At 54.3% G+C, this 21,780-nt stretch overlaps 1 protein-coding gene across 1 annotated transcript; it reads right to left on the bottom strand.

The window, feature by feature from the left end:
• Nucleotides 1-324: 324 nt before the first annotated feature.
• On the bottom strand, nucleotides 325-20,265 carry CTSB (cathepsin B). The gene is made up of 10 exons (XM_036092398.2): nucleotides 20,128-20,265; nucleotides 8,093-8,243; nucleotides 7,044-7,129; nucleotides 6,043-6,157; nucleotides 5,055-5,173; nucleotides 4,115-4,200; nucleotides 3,688-3,831; nucleotides 3,010-3,126; nucleotides 1,730-1,858; nucleotides 325-1,282 (listed from the first exon to the last, which is right to left on the bottom strand). The coding sequence occupies exons 2-10, from the start codon at nucleotides 8,216-8,218 to the stop codon at nucleotides 1,185-1,187; spliced, it is 1,020 nt and encodes a 339-aa protein (XP_035948291.1). The 5' UTR covers nucleotides 8,219-8,243; nucleotides 20,128-20,265; the 3' UTR covers nucleotides 325-1,184.
• Between the last annotated feature and the right edge of the window lie 1,515 nt (nucleotides 20,266-21,780).

Here is a 21,780-nt window from a genome sequence, read left to right as displayed (position 1 = left end):
CTTCCGGCGTCACCCCCCACGCCACTCCTGTGTGACGCCCCACGCGGGTTGCTGCTGGTTTGCGGCTGGTACGAAACGGACTACAACTATGTTCCTAGCTCTTGAAATTGAGCAGGGGTGCAGCTCGTCGGGCTTGAGACACAGTGTAGGGGATGCAGTTAGAGAGCAGGGTTGATGAAAGTGACAGGGAACTAAGAGAGAAACCATGGTTTGAGGCAAGAGTTCCCTGGTTCGAGTTTCAAGGACACCCGGATCCAGGAAAACAGGATTCTGTCGGGTAAGGACGGACGGACCGTGGCATCCCACCAGAACACAAACTTCACGTTGAGGGAGAAAATGTTTTATTGGCACAGTCATTCCTTTCCTGGTTAAATTAACAGAATGAAGCAGTGATCTTTACACGGGTAAAGCTGGTTTCTCCCAAATGAGTTTCACTGTATTAGGCTGGGAGGCCGATCGGGTCGTGACCACCTGGTGGTGGTGGAGGGAGACATGGTCTGTGAAGCGAGGACAGATCCTCCAACTGTTCTCTCATTCACATGATCAGCTGAGGTGCACACAAAATAAAACACCTAAAAAGGAATCATGCCAAGGACATGACCAGAGAGGGTCTTTGCAGCAACAACACAAAGCTCAAGAGATGCAGGGGCCCTCGGAGAACGGCTTTCCCCCAAGGGCCGCCCCACTGGTTTTCTTTTCAACCTAGTCCACAGCTAGCGAGCTACTTGCTTATAAGTACCGCCGCTGGTGGGGACTGGTCTTGTTAGGGACTCCACTTTCTATTCCTCTGGAACGCCTAACAAACCCTCTAGGTCTCGGTCTGGCTTCCCGGTGTGCGTGGAAGGGGGGAGGATGCGCTGGGGTGCGGGCACTAGTCTGGGGGGCGGGGGGTGGGAGGCCTTGCTTTTCTTGCGGCGGTGGCTCACGTCGTCTAAGTGTGCCCTGGGACCGCAGTCCACCCAGCAGGCTGGGAGGTAGCCAGGCCTTGGACGTGTCTCCTTGGAAGACGGTTCTGATGGTAGACGCGAGGTTTGGCCCAATCCTTCAGGCCCTGTCTAAAACCTCTTACATCTTATCTCAACTCGAAAGGATAAAAGACATTCCTCCCCATCTCCTCACCAGCCCAACTGGCTATATTTAGGGAAACACTGCCCCAGGGCTGGCAGGACCAGTCCCACAGCAGATTAGATCTTTTTCCAGTACTGGTCAGTGCATGGGACTCCGGCCACAATTTCTGATTCAATTCCACAGTGATCCCGTCCTCTGAGGATTTTAAAGAAGCCTGGAAAGCAAAAATATGCCTTTAGAGTGTGCTCAGTTTTGACCCTTGCCAAGGTACTCACACTCACCCCAGAAAGACTTAGGAGCAGAAGACACCAGCCTAGCCCCAAAGCAGTCAGCAAACCAACCCCAAGGTGCTCTCCCGACCCCTCTCCTGTTTGCCCAGTAGCCCGGCTCCACGTCACGAGGCCTCTAGACCCCACTTCCGTTTGACCCACATAAGCAAGCACTGCACCCGGGGCGTGGGGAAGCGTGAGGGACAAGCGACCCGAAGCCACGTCCTGATCCCTACCACCCTCTCTCGGCATCAGCATCTGCCTTCATGGCAAGGGAACCCCCAGGAGGTCACTGCTGAGCCCCAGGCCCAGTGTCTGGAGCAGAGCAGGACAAGATGACCACTCCGTCCTGGCTCACACGCCCTGTGAGCAGGCAGCGGGCCGCCACTCACCATTGTCGCCCCAGTCCGTGTTCCACGAGTTGCCAACCAGCCAGTAGGGCGTGCCGTTCTCCACTCCCCAGCCCAGGATGCGGACAGCGTGGCCTCCCATCATTTCTCCAGCGACGTGCTGGTACACTCCTGAGAAAGGGACGGCCCGTTCAGGCAGAGACCGGTCCCGGAGCATCGCTCCAACTCAGCTGGCTCCCCGGGCCCACCAAGCCCTCCCAAACAAGGTTACACAGAGAGCGCTCTGACGTTCTCTCAGAGGGCTCCAGGGGCTCCCGCCACATGGGGTAATCATTCCAATAGGTTTTTGAAAGCCCAACACCCAAATATGTTGAGTAAATATTAAAGGGGAGTCCCAACAAAATGAGCTTGTTGGTTGCCTTGAAAACTGAAGTTATAAATTCTAATCTAAGAAGTCAATTTAACGTTAACATTCAATTCCAGCTATCCGTTCTACATGCTAGGACTCCATGGAAGGATGTATTTGTCAAAAGGGTTCTGTAACTTGAGGAGTTTCAAGTTGCTGCCCTGGGATGGACCCTGCAGGGGTGAAGAGAGAGAGGCCGGGGTGGCGGCAGCCGGTGCTGACCGAGCTCAGCGTGCTCACGGGGCCTGTGGAGCAGGCGATGGCCTCACTGGTGAGTTAATCAGTCTGTCAAACTGGAAATGCACCCCTTTAAATTATGGGGGGGCGGGGGAACTGTTAAAAAGCACCAGCTTTGGGCACCTGGGTGGCTCAGTCGTTAAGCGTCTGCCTTCAGCTCAGGTCATGATCCCAGATTCCTGGGATCGAGCCCCGCATCGGGCTCCCTGCTCCATGGGAAGCCTGCTTCTCCCTCTCCCACTCCCCCTGCTTGTGTTCCCTCTCTCGCTGTGTCTCTCTCTGTCAAATAAATAAAATCTTTAAAAAAGAAAAAAAAAGCACCAGCTTTATAATCTCGTCTTGCCAGAATCATCTCCCTTTATGCAATGACGTTTCCTAAGAGCAGAGAGTGCTGAAGAGTTCAAGGTGGCAGAACGGAAAGGAGACAGCAGAGGTCGGCCACGGACTGCTCATCTAGAATGGGGGGGTTTCTAAGGCAGCTCTCGGGCCGGGGGCTGTCGGGTTCCCCAGGGTGGATCCCACAGCCAGGTGCTTCCTGCCCCCCCGGCCCCCCGAATGTGAGGCGTGGTCTGGGACTTCGCCAGCACAATCCGACGTCTTCCTCTGCGATCCAGCCCTGTGGGTCCTCCCGGAACCCACACCTCCCCGGCCCCCACTGCCATGAGGGGGCAACACGCACCAGACTTGTACATCAGGAAGTCGGAGTACACGGTGAAGGCCGCCTCTACCGGGCCGTTCTTGTAGATCTCCGCCATGATCTCCTTCTCGCTACTGGACACGCTGTAGGAACTGCATCCTGGCAAATGAACCAGCCAGGGGCGGGGAGGGGAGGGTGAGACGTGCCCCCCGCGGCTCCATCTGTCAGCTCTTCACTGACTTATGGGGAGCTGCCAGGTGAAGACTGCGTTTGGGGACTCGTCCAGCCCAGGGTCCTGGGAAGGCTTCCCTGGGGAGGAATGAATGACGATGCCCGACCGGGAAGCAGAGATTGGGGGGGCGGGGCACAGCTCTGAGGCGGGAGGAGCGGTGAGCACGAGACCCCAGAGGAAGGGCAGAGTGGTGCCCAGAAGGTTCTAGGCCAGATCACTCCCCTGTAAAACGAGGGGCCTGGTCCCTCCAACCCTAAGGGTCTGTGACCAACACATCGGGGATCCTGGGGCCGGATTCGGCATGGAGACAGGCAGAAAACGCAGCGTATTGCTCCCGCTGACAAGACAGTCAGTCACGACCTTCCTTTCTCCCTCCTGTGTTCCTGACTCCAAGGGTCGACTGCCCCGGCCTCTCCCTTCCTCTGGCTCGGGAAGGGTGTCAGCGGGTCCCCGGCCCCGGGGTGCTGGGAGCGCGGGCCCCACCTTACCATAGTGCTTGTCTTCTTTGTAGGACGGGGTGTAGCCGGGCTCGCAGATCTTGCTGCACTTAGGGGTATCCCCCTCCCCTGTGCATGGGGGCCGGGAGCCGTTCACGTGGTGCTCACAGGGAGGGATGGAGTAGGGTCTGCAGCCTGGGGGGCCAAGTAGAAAGGAAGGGATCAGCTGCCAGTCTCTTCAGAAGCCCTCTGTGGGCACAAGGGCAGCACCCACAGGAACAGGAGGTCAAAGGTGCAGCACGAACACCGTCGCTAAGCCTGCCTGTTCTGCCCTGGAGGGGACCGCCTGCTTCTACCAGATTGTTCAGCCTCCTGCCCTCAACGCTCAACCCGCACTTTATAATGCAAGCGGAGACCATTCTTCCTCGTGGCTTATGAAATCCAGCTAGCCAGAGAGGGGCTGAGGGCAGACACTCACCTACATGAGATTCATAGAGCCCACCGGAAACCAGGCCTTGTTTTGTCCAGAAGTTCCAAGCTTCAGCAGGAAAGCCCCCATTACAGCTAAGAAAAGAGCCACTCTTTAAATTCACTGTGAGAGAACTTCTAGCTGCTCCCAGGCCACACCACCTGCTGCCAAGGCCCCAGGGTCGCTTATGGATCCACAAGGACCTTCAGCAGCTAGCCCAATAGCTCTCCCGGGTCCCCAGGAAGCCCACTTCACCCTCCCTGGGATAGTCACCTCTTCCGGGGAATCGCCCCAGCTCCCGGGCCTGCCCACCACCCTCCCCAACAAGACAGAAGGACCCCCGTGTTCATGTCTACCCCAAACCAGGCCGTCACACAGATTCTCAATCAGCACGCTGCAATCCCCTGGTGTTTTAATACACACGACGCTAATGCCGGGAACTGGGCTGATCGGAATGAGGTGAGGCCTGGATGCTTTTATTTAACTCCCAGGTATTTCTACTCCGTAGCCGTATCCGAGAACCATGGCTGTAAAACCAAGGCCAGAGCTGGCAGAAAAGCAGGCACCCACGGTGGGAATTTAGGTTCCGTGACCAAGCTGGGGGCCCATCATTCTTCGTTACAGAAACGAGGCCCCATTACATTTCCCTGAGCAAGGAAAGGGAACAAGGATGACAAAAACCAGGCCAGAGATCGGAAGTTCAGCCGCATATTCTGAGACCATCTCTGGTGTGCTCGCATCGAACCACCCACACCCAGCGCTGCGGGCTCAGCCTGGCTTCAGGCGGCTTCCAGAAGGTAGCAGTCACACCGGGGCCTGCTTCCAGACTCCCCCACCCCAGCTGTCTCAGCAAAGGACCGTTTGCTGACCTGGAGTACCACTCCTGTCCTCAGGGAGGCCTCAGCCTGGGGGCTCCGGGTGCCATCCCCAGGGGCCACTTCTGACTCACCCGTCCCCACACTGGTCGCCACAGCATGTGAGCATGTCCTCGGCAGACACCTCCACGTTGACGTGCCCATTGGTGCGGATGCAGATCCGGTCAGAAATGGCTTCCACGGCCCCAAATGCCTGCGGAAACAAGCCCCACACAGGTGAGCCCCACTCCTGGGCCGTGGGCTCTGCCAGCCACCCCAGCGGAGGACAGTGGACGCCTCAGACCTTCTTGGTGGCTAGTCTCCCCCCATGTCAGTGAGGGTCCTGGCGCTCAAGTGTGTCTTTAAAGCGGGAGACCAGTCCGCCCCAAATCTTTACGTGCGCACTCAAGTTCGTTTCTAAAACGTGGGTTGTTGTTAACATAAAACAGCTCACACAGAGGACAAATACTGTACGATTTTACTAATATGAGGTATCTAGGCTGGTCAGTAAGAGACAGAAAGTAGAAGGGTGGTTGCTGGGGGGCTGGGGAGGGCGGATTAGTGTTTAATGGGGACAGAGTTTCCATTCTTACAAGGTGGTAAGAGCTCTGTGGATGGACCCCGGTGACCGCATTTCCGATAACGTGAATGTACTTAATGCCACCGAACTGCGCTTAAAAATGACTGAGACGGTTAAATTTATACCATGCGTACTTTACCACAGTTAGAAACTAAATTAAGATAGCTCATTGATACGGATGGGATACGTCTTCATGAGGCAGAGCAGAGCTCAAAACTACTGGTATCTGCTGATGGCCCGGGACAGCGTGTCCAACAGAGAAGTAAAAACAGCTTCACCACCCACACACGGGCCACACCCAGACTCCATGCAGAGTGCTTTGCACATCGACTCTTCCACCTAGTTCTTGCAATAACTCATGACCACAGGGATCTTCATGATTTGTATGTTGACAGAAATGGAGACTCAGCAAGTTTACGTAACTTCCCTAGTCACTCACGGCTGGTCGGACAAGTGCCCCCCGCCCCCCATGCTCGGGCCCCTCCCAGCCAGCAGGGCCTCACCCAGCAGGACCCACAGGAGCCCTGGTCTCGGATCTCTTTGATGGTCGGGCAGTTAGGCCACTGCTCCCGGGAATCGAAGCTTTCAGGCAGAATCATGTTCTCGGCAAACCAAATTCTAGATAAAGGAAGGCCTCCATGACAAACTTGCTGAGCAGGGAGCCCGACGCAGGGCTCGATCCCAAGACCCCGGGATCACGACCTGAGCCGAAAGCAGACGCTCAACCAACTGAGCCACCCAGGCATCCCCAAACTCTCATCTTACAACCCTCCCCCGTCCCCGTAGACATCAGCGACTGCCGGCTGGGCCATCACGTGGAAAGGGAGGCACAGGAAGGACAAGCTGAAGGTGACATCTGCAGAGATGTCCCCTGGGAACTTTACACAACCAAACCAAACCAAGAACTCTACCGTTCCACACATCTTCTCGTTCCCTGTGCTTCCTTCTAGTCTTATTTTATTGGATATTTTTCAGGAGTTTGGCCACAAGATCCACATAACTGTGTTTCTTACTCCCCTCACCCCATCTCGGGTCTGCCCAGGGTCCTCACAACATTTTTAATATCTTCCCCATTGTGTGATGTCCCATAACTACTCCATCCACATTGGCAGATATTTCTAATGCTTCTTATAAGAGTAGTATCTACTTGAAAATGCCCATTACAGAGTTCTCTAGAAAAAATGAAACATTAATGGCAGATCAGATGGCTTTTCTTAGAGTCTCCTTCAATTATTCAAGACTGGATCCAGCCAGGTCATACAGGACAGACCCAGGGCCCTGCCCACTGGCCTCTGAGACACGTCGAGAAGCACAGTAGGAAACACGGCACTGGGGGCTGAGCCCTGTCAGGCAGAGTCTCGCAGCTCCGGGAGAAGGGAGACCTCTGGATGCCAAGGAGGCCTTCTTACTCCCTCTTTCCCGCGGTCCCAAACACACCCCTGCTGTTCATATGGCAGCGGGGCAGGGGCGGCACCGTATCCACCCCCAGGCAGCAGGCACTCACCTCTGGGGCAGCTTCGGCCCACCCAGGAAGGTGCCACATAGCTTCCTCAGGTAGCTCGGGTCCACATTGTGGAAGTTGTGTCCAGCCTGGAAGAGAGCCCCAGCCACAGCAGTCAACAGAGGGGGTGTCCAGGGGTGGGGGTAGATGAAGGCCTGACAAGGCCAGGGGTCCCGACCAGCTCAGCAGAGCAAGGGGACTTGGGTCATTGCTATAGAACAAATGCATCCCCCCAAATTCATGTTGAAACCTAACCCTCAAGGTGATGGTACCTGGAGGTGGGACCTTTGGGAGGTGATTTGGTCATGAAGGTGGAGCGATTTGGTCACGAGGGTGCAGCCCTCACGAACGGGATTAGTGCCCTTCTAGGAGCCCCAGGAGAGCTGGCTTGCCCCTCCCACTAAGGGAGGCCCTCCCTAGAACCCAGCCATGCTGGCACCCTGAAACTGTACTTCCAGCCTCCAGAACTGTAAGCAATGCATTTCTACTTATGTACCACCCAATCTGTGGTACTTTGTTACAGCAGTGTGGACGGACTAAGACAGGCACCTCTCATAGCAAGCGAGGCCCCGTCCCGAGGGAGCCACCCGGCGCGGGCGGGCGGGCACGCAACTCCCAGACCACTGGGTATCTTCTCTGATCTGCTACATTTGCTGAGGTCAAGAGAAACCCTCTGCAGCCCTGAACATGGCTCATTCTTCGTCTCTTTATTCCTGCAGTCCCAGGCCTCGGGGGCTGGGCAGAAGCAAGGAGCTGCCCGATGAGCCTTAACAATTACCATGGTGGGGGAGCGAGGTTCAGGGTCCTCCTGGCTGTGAGCACTTCCAGAGCTCGTTTAGCCCCCATGCACCACCACGCACGCGTGCGCAGGGGGCAAGGAGCAGGGAGGAGGTTGGCACGGTCCGCAGTGGCCACGATCTCAATCAGACCGACTCTCCGGGACAGACGGTCCTATGGGCCACAGCTGCAGCAACCACCCTCGGGAGGCGCAACGCACCAACCGCACCCCTGCGGCAGGGGCGCGCACAGAAGCGGCGGTCCCCACAGCTCACCTTCCACGTCGTGTTACGTCTGTTAACATAGCTGACCAGCTCATCCGACAGCGGCTGGAAAGGCGGCCTGCTCTGGGCACCAGTCAGCACCACCAGGCAGCCAAGGGTGGCCAAGAGCTGCCACATTTTGGAAGCTGGATCTTCGATTCACCTAGAAAAGACATCAGGATACTTCAGTTCAAGTACGTAACATACACAGGGGTGCCATCTCAGGCAGCATGGTTCTGGGGCCAGAAACAACTCAGGGGTTCCATTTCTCAGTCTCCTCTTCGGAAATGTGTGGGTGTGGGGGGCAGAGAGCCCTCGAAGACCAACAGTGCCCCTGGGCTCCCAGGCCCCATCTCAGCAAAGTCCCAATCCGTGCCCGTAGCACACAGGGCCGTGCTGTGGACTGAATGTTCGTCCACCCCAGCCCCCCACCCAAATTCATGTTGAAATCCTAACCCCCATGTGATGGGATTAGGAGGTGGGGCCTTTGGGGGGGTGATTCGTCATGAGGATGAGACCAGTGTTCTCATCAGAGAGACCCCAGGGAGCTCGCTCTCACCTTCTGCCATGGGAGCACACAGCCAGAAGGGGACCCTCACCTGACCGTGCCAGCACCCTGGCCTCAGACTCCCACCCTGGGGCCCAAACTGAGAAACTTCTGCTTAGCAGCCACCCCGTCTGTACTGTTCTGTCGGGAGCCGCCCAAGGGGCTAAGACGGGCTGCGTCCGCGTGTCCTCCAGATGCCCCGGGGCCGGGACAGAGCAAGCTGCGGGCAGCTGGGCCTCCTGGGCCTCCCCCCCGGCCGTTCTCAAGCCGGGCTCACCGTCTGATGGCGCTGCTCACTGGGTGGCCGGCGGCTATCTCGGGAGCTGCGGGGCTGGGGCCGGCACGGCCCTGCTGTCCGTCAGAAGCCCAGGGCCCAGGCCCCAGGCAGCACGGACGCCTGCATCCGCAACCCATCAACAGACCCAGATCTTCGGGCTAAACGGGGGTTCAGGGCCCTCCCTGCTGTCGCCCAACTGCCTCTCCCTGGGTTTGTCGAACCAAGTTTGAGACTTTTCCAGGTTAGTGCTCTGAGACAGTAAACGGTCTTGGGTGATTAGGTCCCAAGTGGAGGACCACTGAGATAAGAAAAACGCGAAAGAGAATCTATTTCCCCAGCCACACTCGGGGCATAAGACAAGCCAACACAGGCCAACGAAGCCCAGCATGTGCCAGTCTCAGTAGCACCAGGGGGCAGAGCCAGTCTGGCCAGTGGCACAAGTCCGGGACGTTCTCTGGTTTTTCCAGTCAGCCAAGGGCTCTGTTTCAAAGATGGGTCTTTCCAGGAAGGAAGGGAAGCCATGACATTATAACCACAGTCCTTAGATCTCAGACTGGCTTGCAAGTCAGGAGACCAGCCCCGCCTCTGAATCATGCTCTTAGGCAAGGAGCTCTAATGAAAGCAAGCAATGTTCCGGGTGCCACCGCCCCGGGGGCCTTGTGGGACACCTGTGTGGGGAGTGGGGGTGGAAGGGGGAGGGTTTCCTGTCCCTGACCCCAGCGGCTTCCAGAGGGACCCACCTCCTCCCAGGACACAGGGTTCCCGAAGATGCACTGACCATGCAGCCTCCCACAGTGAATTACAGTTGACGCAAGACTTAAACTTGACTGCCGCTTAAGCCAACAATTCATCCCGAAGAATAAAGACGTGACAACAGCAAACAGTTCTGGAAAAGAGCACGGATGGAGGCCTGCCCTCTGGGGTAGTCAACATATTATAAAACCCTGGCTGACACTGGCCCAGGAACAGTCTGCTCAACAAAACAGACCACTCTCCGTGGGGGGATTTAGCTTTCGTGGCACAGGTGGGAGGGGAAACGGCACGTTTCAGTGGATGACATTTCGAAATACACAGTAAGGCTGAATCTTTACACAGGAAGTGTTACACGGAACAAGGATCTTGAGTAAAAACAAGCTGTATGAAGAAAACAGTAAATGCACTTTAAAAAACTGTAGTATCAGAGTGAGAACCATCTATGATTGACAAACAAAACTTTAAAGAGACAGTGCTTGATTACATGAAAATAAAGCCTCTTTTTCTAGAAAAACAAAACAAGATAAAAAGTGGCAAACTGACAAAATAGTACTCCCATATACTTAAAGCTTCATTTCCTTAATATGCAAAAGGCGCTTAAAAACCTGAATAAAACCAGAATAGAGAAATGGCAAAAGGACACACAATGAATTTATAGAAAAAGAAGTACAGGGCGCCTGGGTGGCTCAGTCGTTAAGCGTCCGCCTTCGGCTCAGGTCATGATCCCAGGGTCCTGGGATCGAGCCCCACATCGGGCTCCGCGCTCAGTGGGGAGCCTGCTTCTCCCTCTGCCTCTGTCTCTCTCCATCTCTCATGAATAAATAAAATCTTAAAAAAAACAAACAAAACTACAAATGGCCATCAGATATCAAAAGATACTCAATTAGTTGAGATTAAATGAAGGACTTGCAAAGGCTGGGCGGCTGGCTGGTTCCTGGCGGGGGTCAGACGTGGGGAGGCAGAAACGCTGGGCTGCTAAACCCCGGTGGTAAGCACAATCATGGAGACGATACCCGGGCCATTTCTATAAATTTTTCGACCTGTATGCCCTTTGGCTCAGCAATTTGACATTTAGAAATTTATCCTACTGGCCTCAAATTCAAAGATACAGGTATACAGATGTTTACTAAATATTCTCTGTATAACGAGAGACCAGAAACAAAGCAAGTGTCTAGTAACTGAATAACTGTTATGTTACAGTAAATGATTAACAGAACAGAAAGCGCCATTCAAAATGAACTAGGTGAAGTGAATCATACTGTACGGATAAAGTAAATATGCCCAAGATACATGTAAGTGGGAAAAAAGCAAGTAGCAGATGAGTCATGGTAAGCGTGTGAGCCCATGAAGCAATGTACATGCCTATGACCGTTACCACATGCAAAACATCAAAAAAAACCCAAAAACGTGAAAAGTAGTATGTGTGGCGAAGAGACTTATTTTTCACTATCTTTTTTAAAAAAATTAAATGAACATATTATATTCAAAGTTTTGCTCTTTTAGGAAGAAGAGTAGCTAGGGCTACCCAAAACCCTGAGCTCCCAAATGTACTTCCAGTTGATTCCTAGTCAAAGTGAAGCGTTCTCCTAGTGACTTTCGGCTCAAAACACTTAACCTGGGTGCCTGGGTGGCTCAGTCGGATAAGCGTCTGCCTTCGGCTCGGGTCGTGATCCCGGGGTCCTGGGATCGAGTCCCGCATCAGGCTCCTTGCTCTGCGGGGAGCCTGCTTCTCCCTCTCCTCCCCACTTGTGCTCTCTCTCTCTCTCAAATAAATAAATAAAATCTAAAAAGAAAATTAAAAAAAAAACCACTTAATCTTCTTGTTTTCAGTGACTCACGGGGAGGCTGGTGCTCCCATGACCACGTCATGGACCCACATGGTCTCCCAACTGTTAGGTAAATGTCTTGCTGTGTCCTCACACGGTGGAAGGAGCAAGGGAGCTGAGGTCTCTCTCATAACATCTTCTGAGCAAAGAAGCAAAGCAGTCGGGTTCCCTTTCTTTATCTGGACACCCTCCGACTTACACTGGGCACCTCCACATTTTCCCACGATAGGAGAACCTAGCGGGTGAACACTGGAGGGTACGTTCTGGGCACATAGGTGTTCAGACCCATGCCAGTAGGGCCAGGCCTGCTGACAAGCCCGCTAGAATCACACCTGGGAGGGTCGCCCTCCCCGGCTTTCACCGTGAGCTGTGGGAATGTGGTGGGGTGCTAAGGCAGCCCCATGTGAATGCTCCCTACAGGTCATAGAGGGCCATCCCCAGGTGACCCCCCAGGGGCTCTGCCACCTGCTGAGACGTTAAATCATGAGCAAGTGGAAAATGGGAGCAATTCCATGATAACTTGGACTTGAAACAAGCTTTCTCTGGTTCTTCTGGTGGCAGAGAACACAGGCACACCCATTTCCCAGACGGTTCTGTTTCTGTGCCAAGGGCTGCCATGGCCACAGCCAGGCCAACTTCTGAGGCCTGCCAGGCCCCCGCAAGTGAGACTTTCACGCACTTGCCCTTCTTCTCTTGGTTCCACAGGTCCTCCTCCATACTTCCTGTCAACGTCATTCTCCCCATCATAACCCTGCGTCAGGGAGACCAGGGGCCCCAGCGAACTGCACAGCCATGAGCCTGGAGGGCGGGAGCTCAGCTTGAACCACTGACTAAAAGCCCCCCTAGCACTGAGCACTTGGACAACTCTTCCTTTCAGCCCAGCATCCCAGGGCTGTGGCATTTGGGAGTAAGTCTGGATTGGGGTTCAGGTAGTGAACAGCTGCTGTAGCCTATGGCGAGGATGAGCACTGGGCTTGGAGTCAGGAGACCTGGGTTCAGATCTTCCGCTTACTAACTGTACACCTTGAGTACCAACCTGCACTGAGCCTCAGTGTCACCAGCTGTAAAATGGGGCTGATGACCTTTCATTTCTCCAGGTGGAAGTCCAGGGCGCCACAACGGCACCTGCTCTATAGTAAGAAAGCGGCGAAGGGCTGTTCGCTTGGGCACCCTCAATTCCCAGGTGCCACCCACCACCCTCCTTTCTGCCCTCCCTCCCCCCGCCTGCCCCCACTGCTAGCCTGTGCCAAGTAACTTCAGTCCACTCCAGACCTGTCCACAGTACCTACCTCTACATCACAAAAGTCTGAATTAAAAATGAGGTTTAACCTCAATTATCCTCCAACTGGGCTTCCATTTTAGAGCCTGGGAGACTGCTGAGCTTTCTCCGGCTAGAAGGGACAGACGCAGATATCCCGCGTCTTCCTGCATCCGCACGAACCGTGCGCAGCGGACCAGCGACAGCAACTGGCTAACGCAAGCTGTGCGCCCAGCAAGCTGGCCGTGGTCCTACGGCCTTTGCTGGAAACACAACCAGCTTTCGCTTCCCCTCTTTGGGGCGAACACTTCCCATTTTCTCAGTTTTGTGTTTTGTGTTTTTTTTTTTAATTACAGGACAGAATGAACAGAAAGTCCTTATTCTGTGAGAAAAGAAGGGCCCAAACTGGGTAAGAAGAGTTGCAAGTCACCAGACCCGCTTGCAGGGCGTGGACACCGTGGAGGGAACAGCTGTGGGCAGATGGTACCTCCAGCCCTCAGGCAGCTGGTCTTCCTGGGTGGACCCCTCTGGCCCTCTGCCAAGCCAATCCCTGGCTGAACAAGACAGGCTCTTACATTTCTTCCCTCTCCAGGCCCCTACGGCACTCGACAGTTTCCATGGAAGCACATCCCACTGAATGCCAGGTGGTTAGCTCATCCTATTAGCCCCCCCACCCCCCATAGCATAATCACTCCCCAGACTACTCTGAAGCCATTCCTGGGACTAGTGTGGACCTTGGGACTCTAGAATGAAATGGAATGAACGCAGGGGCTGATGCCAAGTTGCAGAAGGCTTCGGTCCTGATATTCTCTAAGGACATGGAATCAGTTTGGGCTGCTGCCGAGATTGATTTTTACCAAAGCTTCCTTAGGAGGTTGGAGAGCCCTCAGGAAGACTGGATTCTCAATCTGTCCCAAATCTAAGGACACAGGACCTAGGTAGCTGAAATTTCCAAGTACGCCCAGCTGCAATCTTCTGGGCAATACAGAAACAGATGAATGGGTGTCCGGCACGGCTTTCATGCCCTCCTCCGCTCGGCCCCGCCCACTGCCAGGGTTCATGTACTGCGGGCCCCCCTTCACAGCTGGCTCTAAAGGACCAAAACCCGAGGGCCTTGTTTTTGCCCAGAGCCACGGAGCAAGGCTGTGCCCTGCAGATCATCAGCAGAGTGCCTGCAGACGAGGGGGACGGTGGGCAGGCAGGAGCACTGGGAAGGTCTAGTGGGACCTTGCTCTTGCTACAGAACTTGGTTGCGACTTTCTCTCTCACATTCACGGCAGCTGTTCCGGAAGTTTCGAGCCCTTCGGTGCACTACCTACACACCAGAACTAGGCAGCTCTTCATTTCTTCCGACAGCGACTTGCCGAGCGACGCCTCCGCGGTGGCTGACACAAGCGCCTTCATCTCAGACATGCTCCGCTCGAACTGAAGGCGACCTTGCCTCTGAGTCTGAATCACGGCCTTGATGTTTCCTGTCTCTGCTCGGAATGGAAACGCGTCCAACTGCTTCATGGCTTACAACCTTCAAATTAAAAATAACAAAACCAAAAGGGCTCCCCGTCGCCAACTGTCTCCTTAGAGCTGTGAGGATGAACGGGCACCAGCTGGCGTCTAGAGCCAGGCTCCCTGCAGCTGAACGCCCCCAGGCAACTGCTGTGTGACCCAGAAAGGGCAGCCACTGCAGTGTAGCTCACAGCCCTGCAGGTGCCAGGGGAACCAGGGGAAGCAGTGAGAAGGCCCCACCCGGGAGCGTCCGGGTGGCTCAGTCGGTTCAGCGTCTGCCTTCGGCTTGGGTCATGATCCCGGGGTCCTGAGATGGAGCCCCACGTTGGGCTCCCTGCTTAGCAGGGAGTCTGCTGCTTCCTCTCTCTTTGCTCCTCCCCCTACTTGTGCTCTCTAATAAATAAAAACCTTTAAATTAAAAAAAAAAAAGGGGAAGGTGGCCCCACCTGCCTCACCCACGTAAACAGTTTAGGCCATTCACAGGTACTCCCCCTGCTGCCCACCTGCCAACCATCTGTCCCCAAACCGGGGAATTCCCACTGGGTTGAGCAGGGCAGGCCTACTCAAACTCCTCTCCCACAGCGCCTGGAAACCATCTAGTTATAGCGCCCACAAACGGAACACTGCTTAAGATCAGCCACAGCAGCCCCCATCCCACAAACGGGAAAATTACAACCTTGGGCTTCAAATAATGGACCCTGGGAAGGCCCTTGGCAGGTGCAAATTTTTGTACTGTTGAGAAACAAGAATTTGGGCAAAGTTCTGGAAGCTTCTGCTCACCAGCTTTGCTCACAGTCTCTGATACTGTCTGATACTGAGATGCTAAAGGGGGCATTACATTCTCAAGTCTCTGTTTCTAAAATGGGCATACCGCCTGGATTCTGAAAGACCTTAGGACTACTTCATACAAGCTTGCACAAATCCTTGGGGATTTAAACGAGATTAGCGTTCCACGCCTCCCCAGCTCACAGGAGCACGTGGCTCTAATTCGACTGCAGGCTAGATCTCATCTCCCCGCAGGCGGGCTGGGTACTCAGGTGGCTGAGACACTGGCAGTGACAAAAGCAAGCAACAGAAAGGCGCTGCCTCCCCAGCTTGGTCCTGGCTCCTCTCTCGAGGCCCCACGAAGACGTACTTGCCTCACGAGGCTGCTGGGAGATGGAAGGAGATGGTCTTTTCCAAAGTGCCTTCCACGCAGCGCGGCTTGTAGTAGGCAGTCCTGACGATGGACTGCCTGCCACCAGGAAATGGCTGTGTCCTCACTGGTGAGGGGAACACACAGCTCTCTACTCACAGGCGGGGCGATCCGTGCCGTCCCAGGCTATTTTTTTTTTTTTTATTCTCAGAAAAATTATCATCACCCTACTTTTAGCAACAAGTCCTTAAATACTGGTTCATTGTGCTATCTTGCCCACCAGAACAAAGCACTCCCAAGCACCCACAGGGCTCAGTGGAGGAAAAGATGGCTCCCAGCTGATGTCTGCCAATGCCTCAGCCCCAGAATGGCCAGGACTCCTGGCTGGCACCACCCTCCCAGGGCTTGTGCAAGCCCAGAGGCTGTGTGACTTGTGTATGTGTAAGCACACCCTGCCCAAACCCAGGTCAGAAGGTCACGGAGAAGCCCAGCCCCTGCTGGGTCTCTTGGCAGAGTAACTCGGATGTTCTTGCAGTGCTTTAGACTGGATCAGTTTACTGTTTTTGGTGGTATCTATCCCATCCTCCTCCCCTTACCCTTGCTAGTGACTAGGTTATCTTGATGGCCAGACTGAAGTGAATTAGGAGCCTGGTAGAGACAGATAACACAGGCAGGCAGCTTCCTTGGCACCCCGCAGTCTGAAGACAGTAATGCTGGGAAAGGACCTTTGGTCTTGCATCGAACTTCTGTTTTATAGGTGAGGGATAAAGTGGTGCCTGAGAAAACGCCAGACGCGTGCCCTGAAGAGTGTATCTGAGTAGGTACGGACAATTACCAAGAGATCAAACTCTAAAATTCCACCACAATTATTTTAGCGACCCCTGTCATGTCACAAGCTTTCAGGAGCCTCAGTGTTCTCATCTGTAAAGTGGAAGAGTCAAACTGCACTACCCAAAATTCACATGCATTCTGAAAGTTAAAAAGAAAAAAATTAGAAAAGGTTATCTAATTGCAGAAGTCCAGATACCTGTTTGGATCTAAAGAAATCTCGGTGAGTTCTAGCTGTTAACAAACACATTAAAACTACAAGCACTGTTGGGGCGCCTGGGTGGCTCAGTCGTTAAGCGTCTGCCTTCGGCTCAGGTCATGATCCCAGGGTCCTGGGATCGAGCCCCGCATCGGGCTCCCTGCTCCGCAGGAAAGCCTGCTTCTCCCTCTCCCACTCCCCCTGCTTGTGTTCCCTCTCTCGCTGTCTCTCTCTCTGTCAAATAAATAAAATCTTAAAACAAAACAAAACAAAAAAACAACTACAAGCACTGTCAGTGATCAACAACAAAAATAGAAATCCTCACTCATCAATGATTTCCAAGAGCAAAGAATTATTTGAATTTCTGGTCATAGAAATTAAAAGAGCGACACCATTTCAAACCCATCTGGTTGGTAAAAATCAAAGTCTGGTAATATCCAGTGGTGGTAAATGAGGAACAGGAACCCTCACCACTGCTGGTAGGATATACTGGTAAAACTTGGACAGCATTCTATCAGTATCTAGCAAAACGGAAGACGCACACATCTTATGACCCAGGAATTAACTGGCCTTCTCCTGCTTTTGCCCTAGAGAAACCCTTGGGGGTGCCTGAGAGGTACAAGGATTTACTGCAGGCTGCCCTGAACAGTGAGAAAGTAAAAACAACCTGTCCCTCAGTAAATACTGTGCGTTTAAGATGCATGAACTAGAGTTGCATTATCAATGCAAATAATAAACCTCATTAACACCAGTGGGAAAGGATACAAGCAGCACCATTACAGTTATATCACTTTTAGTAACACTGTTCATGGACTGATACAAAGTATTAAAAGTACCCCCAAAAACGTGCAGGAGAATTATAAAGAGAGGACCAAGATAGGAGCTACCACGTCCCCGGGGAAGAGCAGAAGAGCAGAAAAAGGCACGGGGGGGCGGTAATGGACTTGCAGAGCAAACAAGCTGAAACCTGCCTCCCGCCTGGGGCCGTGTCCAAGAGGAAATGCACTCCTTGTGAACCCCACACAAGCCTGAGTTGGGGAAAGCGTGTGGGGATGAGGCTGGAGGTTAGAAACGAGACTGGTTAAGTCTAAATATATACTGGCATTTGATCCCTCGGTGGGATATGAACATGAACAGCCATGGAAAGACCCAGGATTTATTGCCCACACACCCTTTCTTAGGCAGCTTCTGGAGTGTGCGAGGAGCTTAAACCAAGAGGTGATGATGTACTCGGGACCGGGTGTAGACACTGCTGCTGACTGCCTCCCAACATCCACTGAGTACAATACCCACCTGCATGTGCCCCATCTACATTCATCAACTTGTCAACCCCCACCACCTCTCTGCACGTGAGGCTGAACCATATGAAAAGTGCCTGATTTCCATCCTTCTTGATCTAGAAAAATCCCCAGTTCTTATCATCTTCGCATTTTCCTTATGTCAAACTATCTAAAACAGGCAGCAGACATATCGAGCCCTTACTCGGAAATAGCCCAGTCCTTCCCTCCCAAGGACCCTAGGGATATTCTACAAAACCACAACTCCTTACCACATTTAAGAAAATCACCCAACAGACGCCCCACAACTCCCCTGAATGTGCTCTCCCTTGCTTCTCAGTCCAACTGCCCAACAGGAATACAAAATATCTCCTAGCCCTAAAATGTGTGCAACTTCCTATCCCCACGCCCAGGTCCTATAACTGAGGAAAGAAAGAACCAGTCTAAGAGAAAGGCCTCAGCTCAAGATGCTGAATCAGCAGCACATGGACAGGTTCATCCTGGGGCCCAAGAGCTTACCCCCCTCACCACCCGACCAGTCCGGAAACAGAGCTGTCCTGACCCAACAGCAAGGGAGTTACTGGAGCCGGGGCTGGGCTGGCTTGCGAAGCCCCCAGATAAGGGAGCTACACCCTTCCACTGCTGAGGGGCAATACCCCAGCTCTGGGGCAGATGCCCAAAAAGATTGGAGCAGAAGCTTTCTTCAGGGCACCATTAACTCTCTTTGGGAAAAGCCACACAGGGTGTGTGTGTGTGTGTGTGCGCGTGGCAGGAGGGGTGGTGCAGCTCAGCTCCTTTCTCTATAAAGTTCAAGGGCTCTAGGTCACCCTCACCAGTGCCAACAGGAAACAATTCTCAAGGTGCCTGGCTGGCTCAAGGCAGTAGAGCATGTGACTCTTGATCTCAGGGTTTTGAGTTCAAACCCCATGGTGGGTAACCATGCCTACTTTAAGTAACCAAGCCTACTTAAAACAAAACAAAAACAACAACAACAACAAAAACCCACCAAAAAAAAAATCTCCATTATTTAAGGATGTTATGGAAGAAAAGCAGCCCTCACCCAACCAGACACCCTTCTAAGCCTCTTCACCTTCTTATTCTGAATCTATAGACTCAACGGGATGAATGCATCCCAGATACATTTGTGTCTGGTGGAGGCACTTGATCCATTTTTCTGAGGTTAACTAAAGATGCTAGGTCTCCATGTGAACCCCACCCCCGCCCCTCCCACTGGTGTGAGGGACTCCTGGAGGGATGTGGGGCCTGGGTTATTGTCCTTACGCTTGCACAGCCTGTTGGCTTCCTCAGTGCCAGGGGAAGAGAAGGACCTAGGCCCACTAAGGCAAATGCAATTCACATCCACCTGGAGGGCCTGCTGAGCCCCCCCCCAGACTCAGCCACCCCTCACTGCTCCCCAGATGCTCCCTCTCCCAGGCCTCCAGGGTCATTAACTGAGGGAAGAGGTGGTGCCCCAGGGACTCTGCCCTGCTTTCCCTTCTCTCAAACAGTCCTGGCCTATGGAAGGCACGGTCTCCCTTCCACCAAGTCGAGAAGTAGGGAGTGGCATCTTCCCCCACCTCCCAGGGAGAGGGCGACTGGGGCTCCCAAGCCCTTTACCTAGTCTCCTAACCCCTCTGCTTAATTTGTCCTCCCATCAGTGGATTTAACTCATCCTGTGGCCTCCACCCTCCCTGCTCCACCCAGTTCCAGGTTCCAGTTTTCTGGTTTCTATCTTCCGGGGTCCCTAGAATTGTGCGTGTGGTTGTGCGCAGAAAGTTGCCCAAGCAAACTCTTTGGAATAAGAAAACACCTAAAACAGATGTAGGGAGACACTATGATCTCAGCAATTTCCAGAGGAAACTGAGGCCCGGAAGCTCACGACGGGCTGGGGAGCTAGATTCTAGCCAAAAGTCACCTGGATCCAAGCCAAGCTCTTCCCGCAAGCTCCTCCCGGGCTGCTTCCCAGGCCCGACCCCGGAGGCGGGCGGACCGTGGGGGTCGGGGTGAGCCCACCTGGGGTGGCGAACACAGCCCTAGCGGAGGGGGCCGGCGGGCGCCTGCTTTCTGGCCGGAGTCGGGGTGGGTGCCAGGCTGCCCGCCTGGGGGGGGGGGCAGAGGGAGAGAGGGGGAGAGAGAGAGAAAGAGAGAAAGAGAGAGAGAGAGAGAGAGAGAGAGAGTGTGTGTGTGTGTGTGTGTGTGTGTGTGTGTTTTGCTTTCCTCACCGCAACGACTTTTAGGAGCGTGCGAGCTGCCACCCCTGCCCGCCCGGCTGTGACGGCCCGAGAGTCCCCCGCCTTCTCGCCCGCCCCGGGGATGCCGCGGGACCGCGCCTGGGCCTGGCGGGGGCGCCAAAGCTCCCCCCCCCCCGCCCCGGCCTCCCCTTGCCCCTCCAAGGTCACGTCCACCGCGGCGGCGCCACGCCCGGGCCGCCCGCCCGCACTCACCGAGCCCCGCAGCCGAGAGCCTGGGCCTGCAGCCTGCGAGCGCGCCGGGGCCCCCGCCAGCGCCGGGCCGAGCAGCCGCCGTAGCTTCCCGGAGCCTGCCCCCGCGCCTATTTACCGCGCCCGGCCCCGCCCCGCGCGCCCGGCCCCGCCCCGCGCGCCCGGCTGACTCGCCACGTGACGGCTGCGAGCCCGGGGCCCGCCCCCCGCCCCCCGCCCCCCCGCCCTCCGCCCTCCGCCCTCCGCTCTCCACCACTACCCCCCCACCCCACCCCGGCCCGGCTCCCTCGCGGACTCGGCGCCCGCCTCTGAGCCGCTGTGGTTGGGCTCCCCGCTCCGGGACTCCTCCGCCTCCGACCTGACCGAGGGGGGCCAGTGGGGAGCGGAGGGGAGATGAAGCGGGGAGAAATTCCCCAGGGGCCGCCGCCGCCTGAAAGCAGCGGTTCAAAGCTTGATGGATTCCTGCTTGACTGTCCTTTATTTCATTCATTTCAGAAACCACTGACTGAGTTGGGGTATCATGATAGCAGGCCTCCCAGAAGAGCCTTAAAAGGCTCTGTTAGCGTTGATATTCTGAGAACATGCCTATAAGATCCTCCAGTTACTAACAATAAATGGGTATGAATTTCAGGACCTGCCTCAAGATTTCTATAGAGAAGGGACTTAGGGGCAAAAATCTGTTAGGAAGAGGGGTGCCAGACCTGTCCTAAAGGGGACACACACACAGCGAGTACACTATTTTACTTGGAGTTTATCTGGGGAGTGACTAGGGAGGCTGATGGAGATGGGGTGGCTCAAGACCCACCCCTTCAAGAAGTGTCATCCCCCCCCCCTTCTAATCCTTTTGACAACTTTGCAACCTAGGTATGATCCCAGTTTTATTCGAGAGGCTCAGGAAAGTCTAGTATTTTGTCCAGGTGCTCCTGGTAATAAGGAAGCTGTAGATCTGGCGGACTCCAAGAGGTCCTGGTGATGTCGTATGGTTTGAGTAATGTTGTTGGGATCCAGAGCCCACAGCCAAGAAGGAATTCTTGAGAAGTCTTTGGTGCAAAAAAGATGATTTTATTAAAGCACCGGGACAAGACCCGTGGGCAGAAAGAGCTGCAACCCCAGGATTGTGAGGAGCAACTGATGATATACTTTGGGGTTGGGGGAAGTAAAGAAAAGGGAAGTTCCAAAATGACTTTCATAGGCTAAAGAAGACTCACAGGATTCTGGAGGCCTTGCTATTGTCGAGCTAAGGTTGTTTTTCCCTCTAGCAAAGCATTAAGACAGTTGGGAGCTTCCTGGAGGAATGTTATACTCTGCGGATCTCAAGTATTTGTCAATATGGCTGCAGGTTAAAAGGACATTTAATTTTTTTCTACATTTCCTTCTGCCTCTGTTTCCCGTATCACTGGCTGCTATCTGCTGCATCTTGCAGATGCCTGGCACCAGCTGTCACACAGTCCCTGTGCCTGCCAGGGCACAGCAGAGAGCTAGCTGGACACATGCACTTAATACCTGTTTGGTCCCAATTAGAGAAAGGAGTGGAAGGAAGTCTCAGAGTCCGCCCGCGGTTACTAAACCCTCAGTTGAGCGGGGTAGCTGAGGAACAGTGGGGAAGGAGGCTACAAGTCATGATGGTCCCAGCTGCAAGCTTACCCTGTCATATCT

Source organism: Halichoerus grypus, chromosome 3 (assembly GCF_964656455.1).
Source record: "Halichoerus grypus chromosome 3, mHalGry1.hap1.1, whole genome shotgun sequence".
Lineage (NCBI taxonomy): Eukaryota > Metazoa > Chordata > Mammalia > Carnivora > Phocidae > Halichoerus > Halichoerus grypus.
Note: the sequence above shows the minus strand (reverse complement) of the source record. Positions and strands in the feature narration are given on the sequence as shown.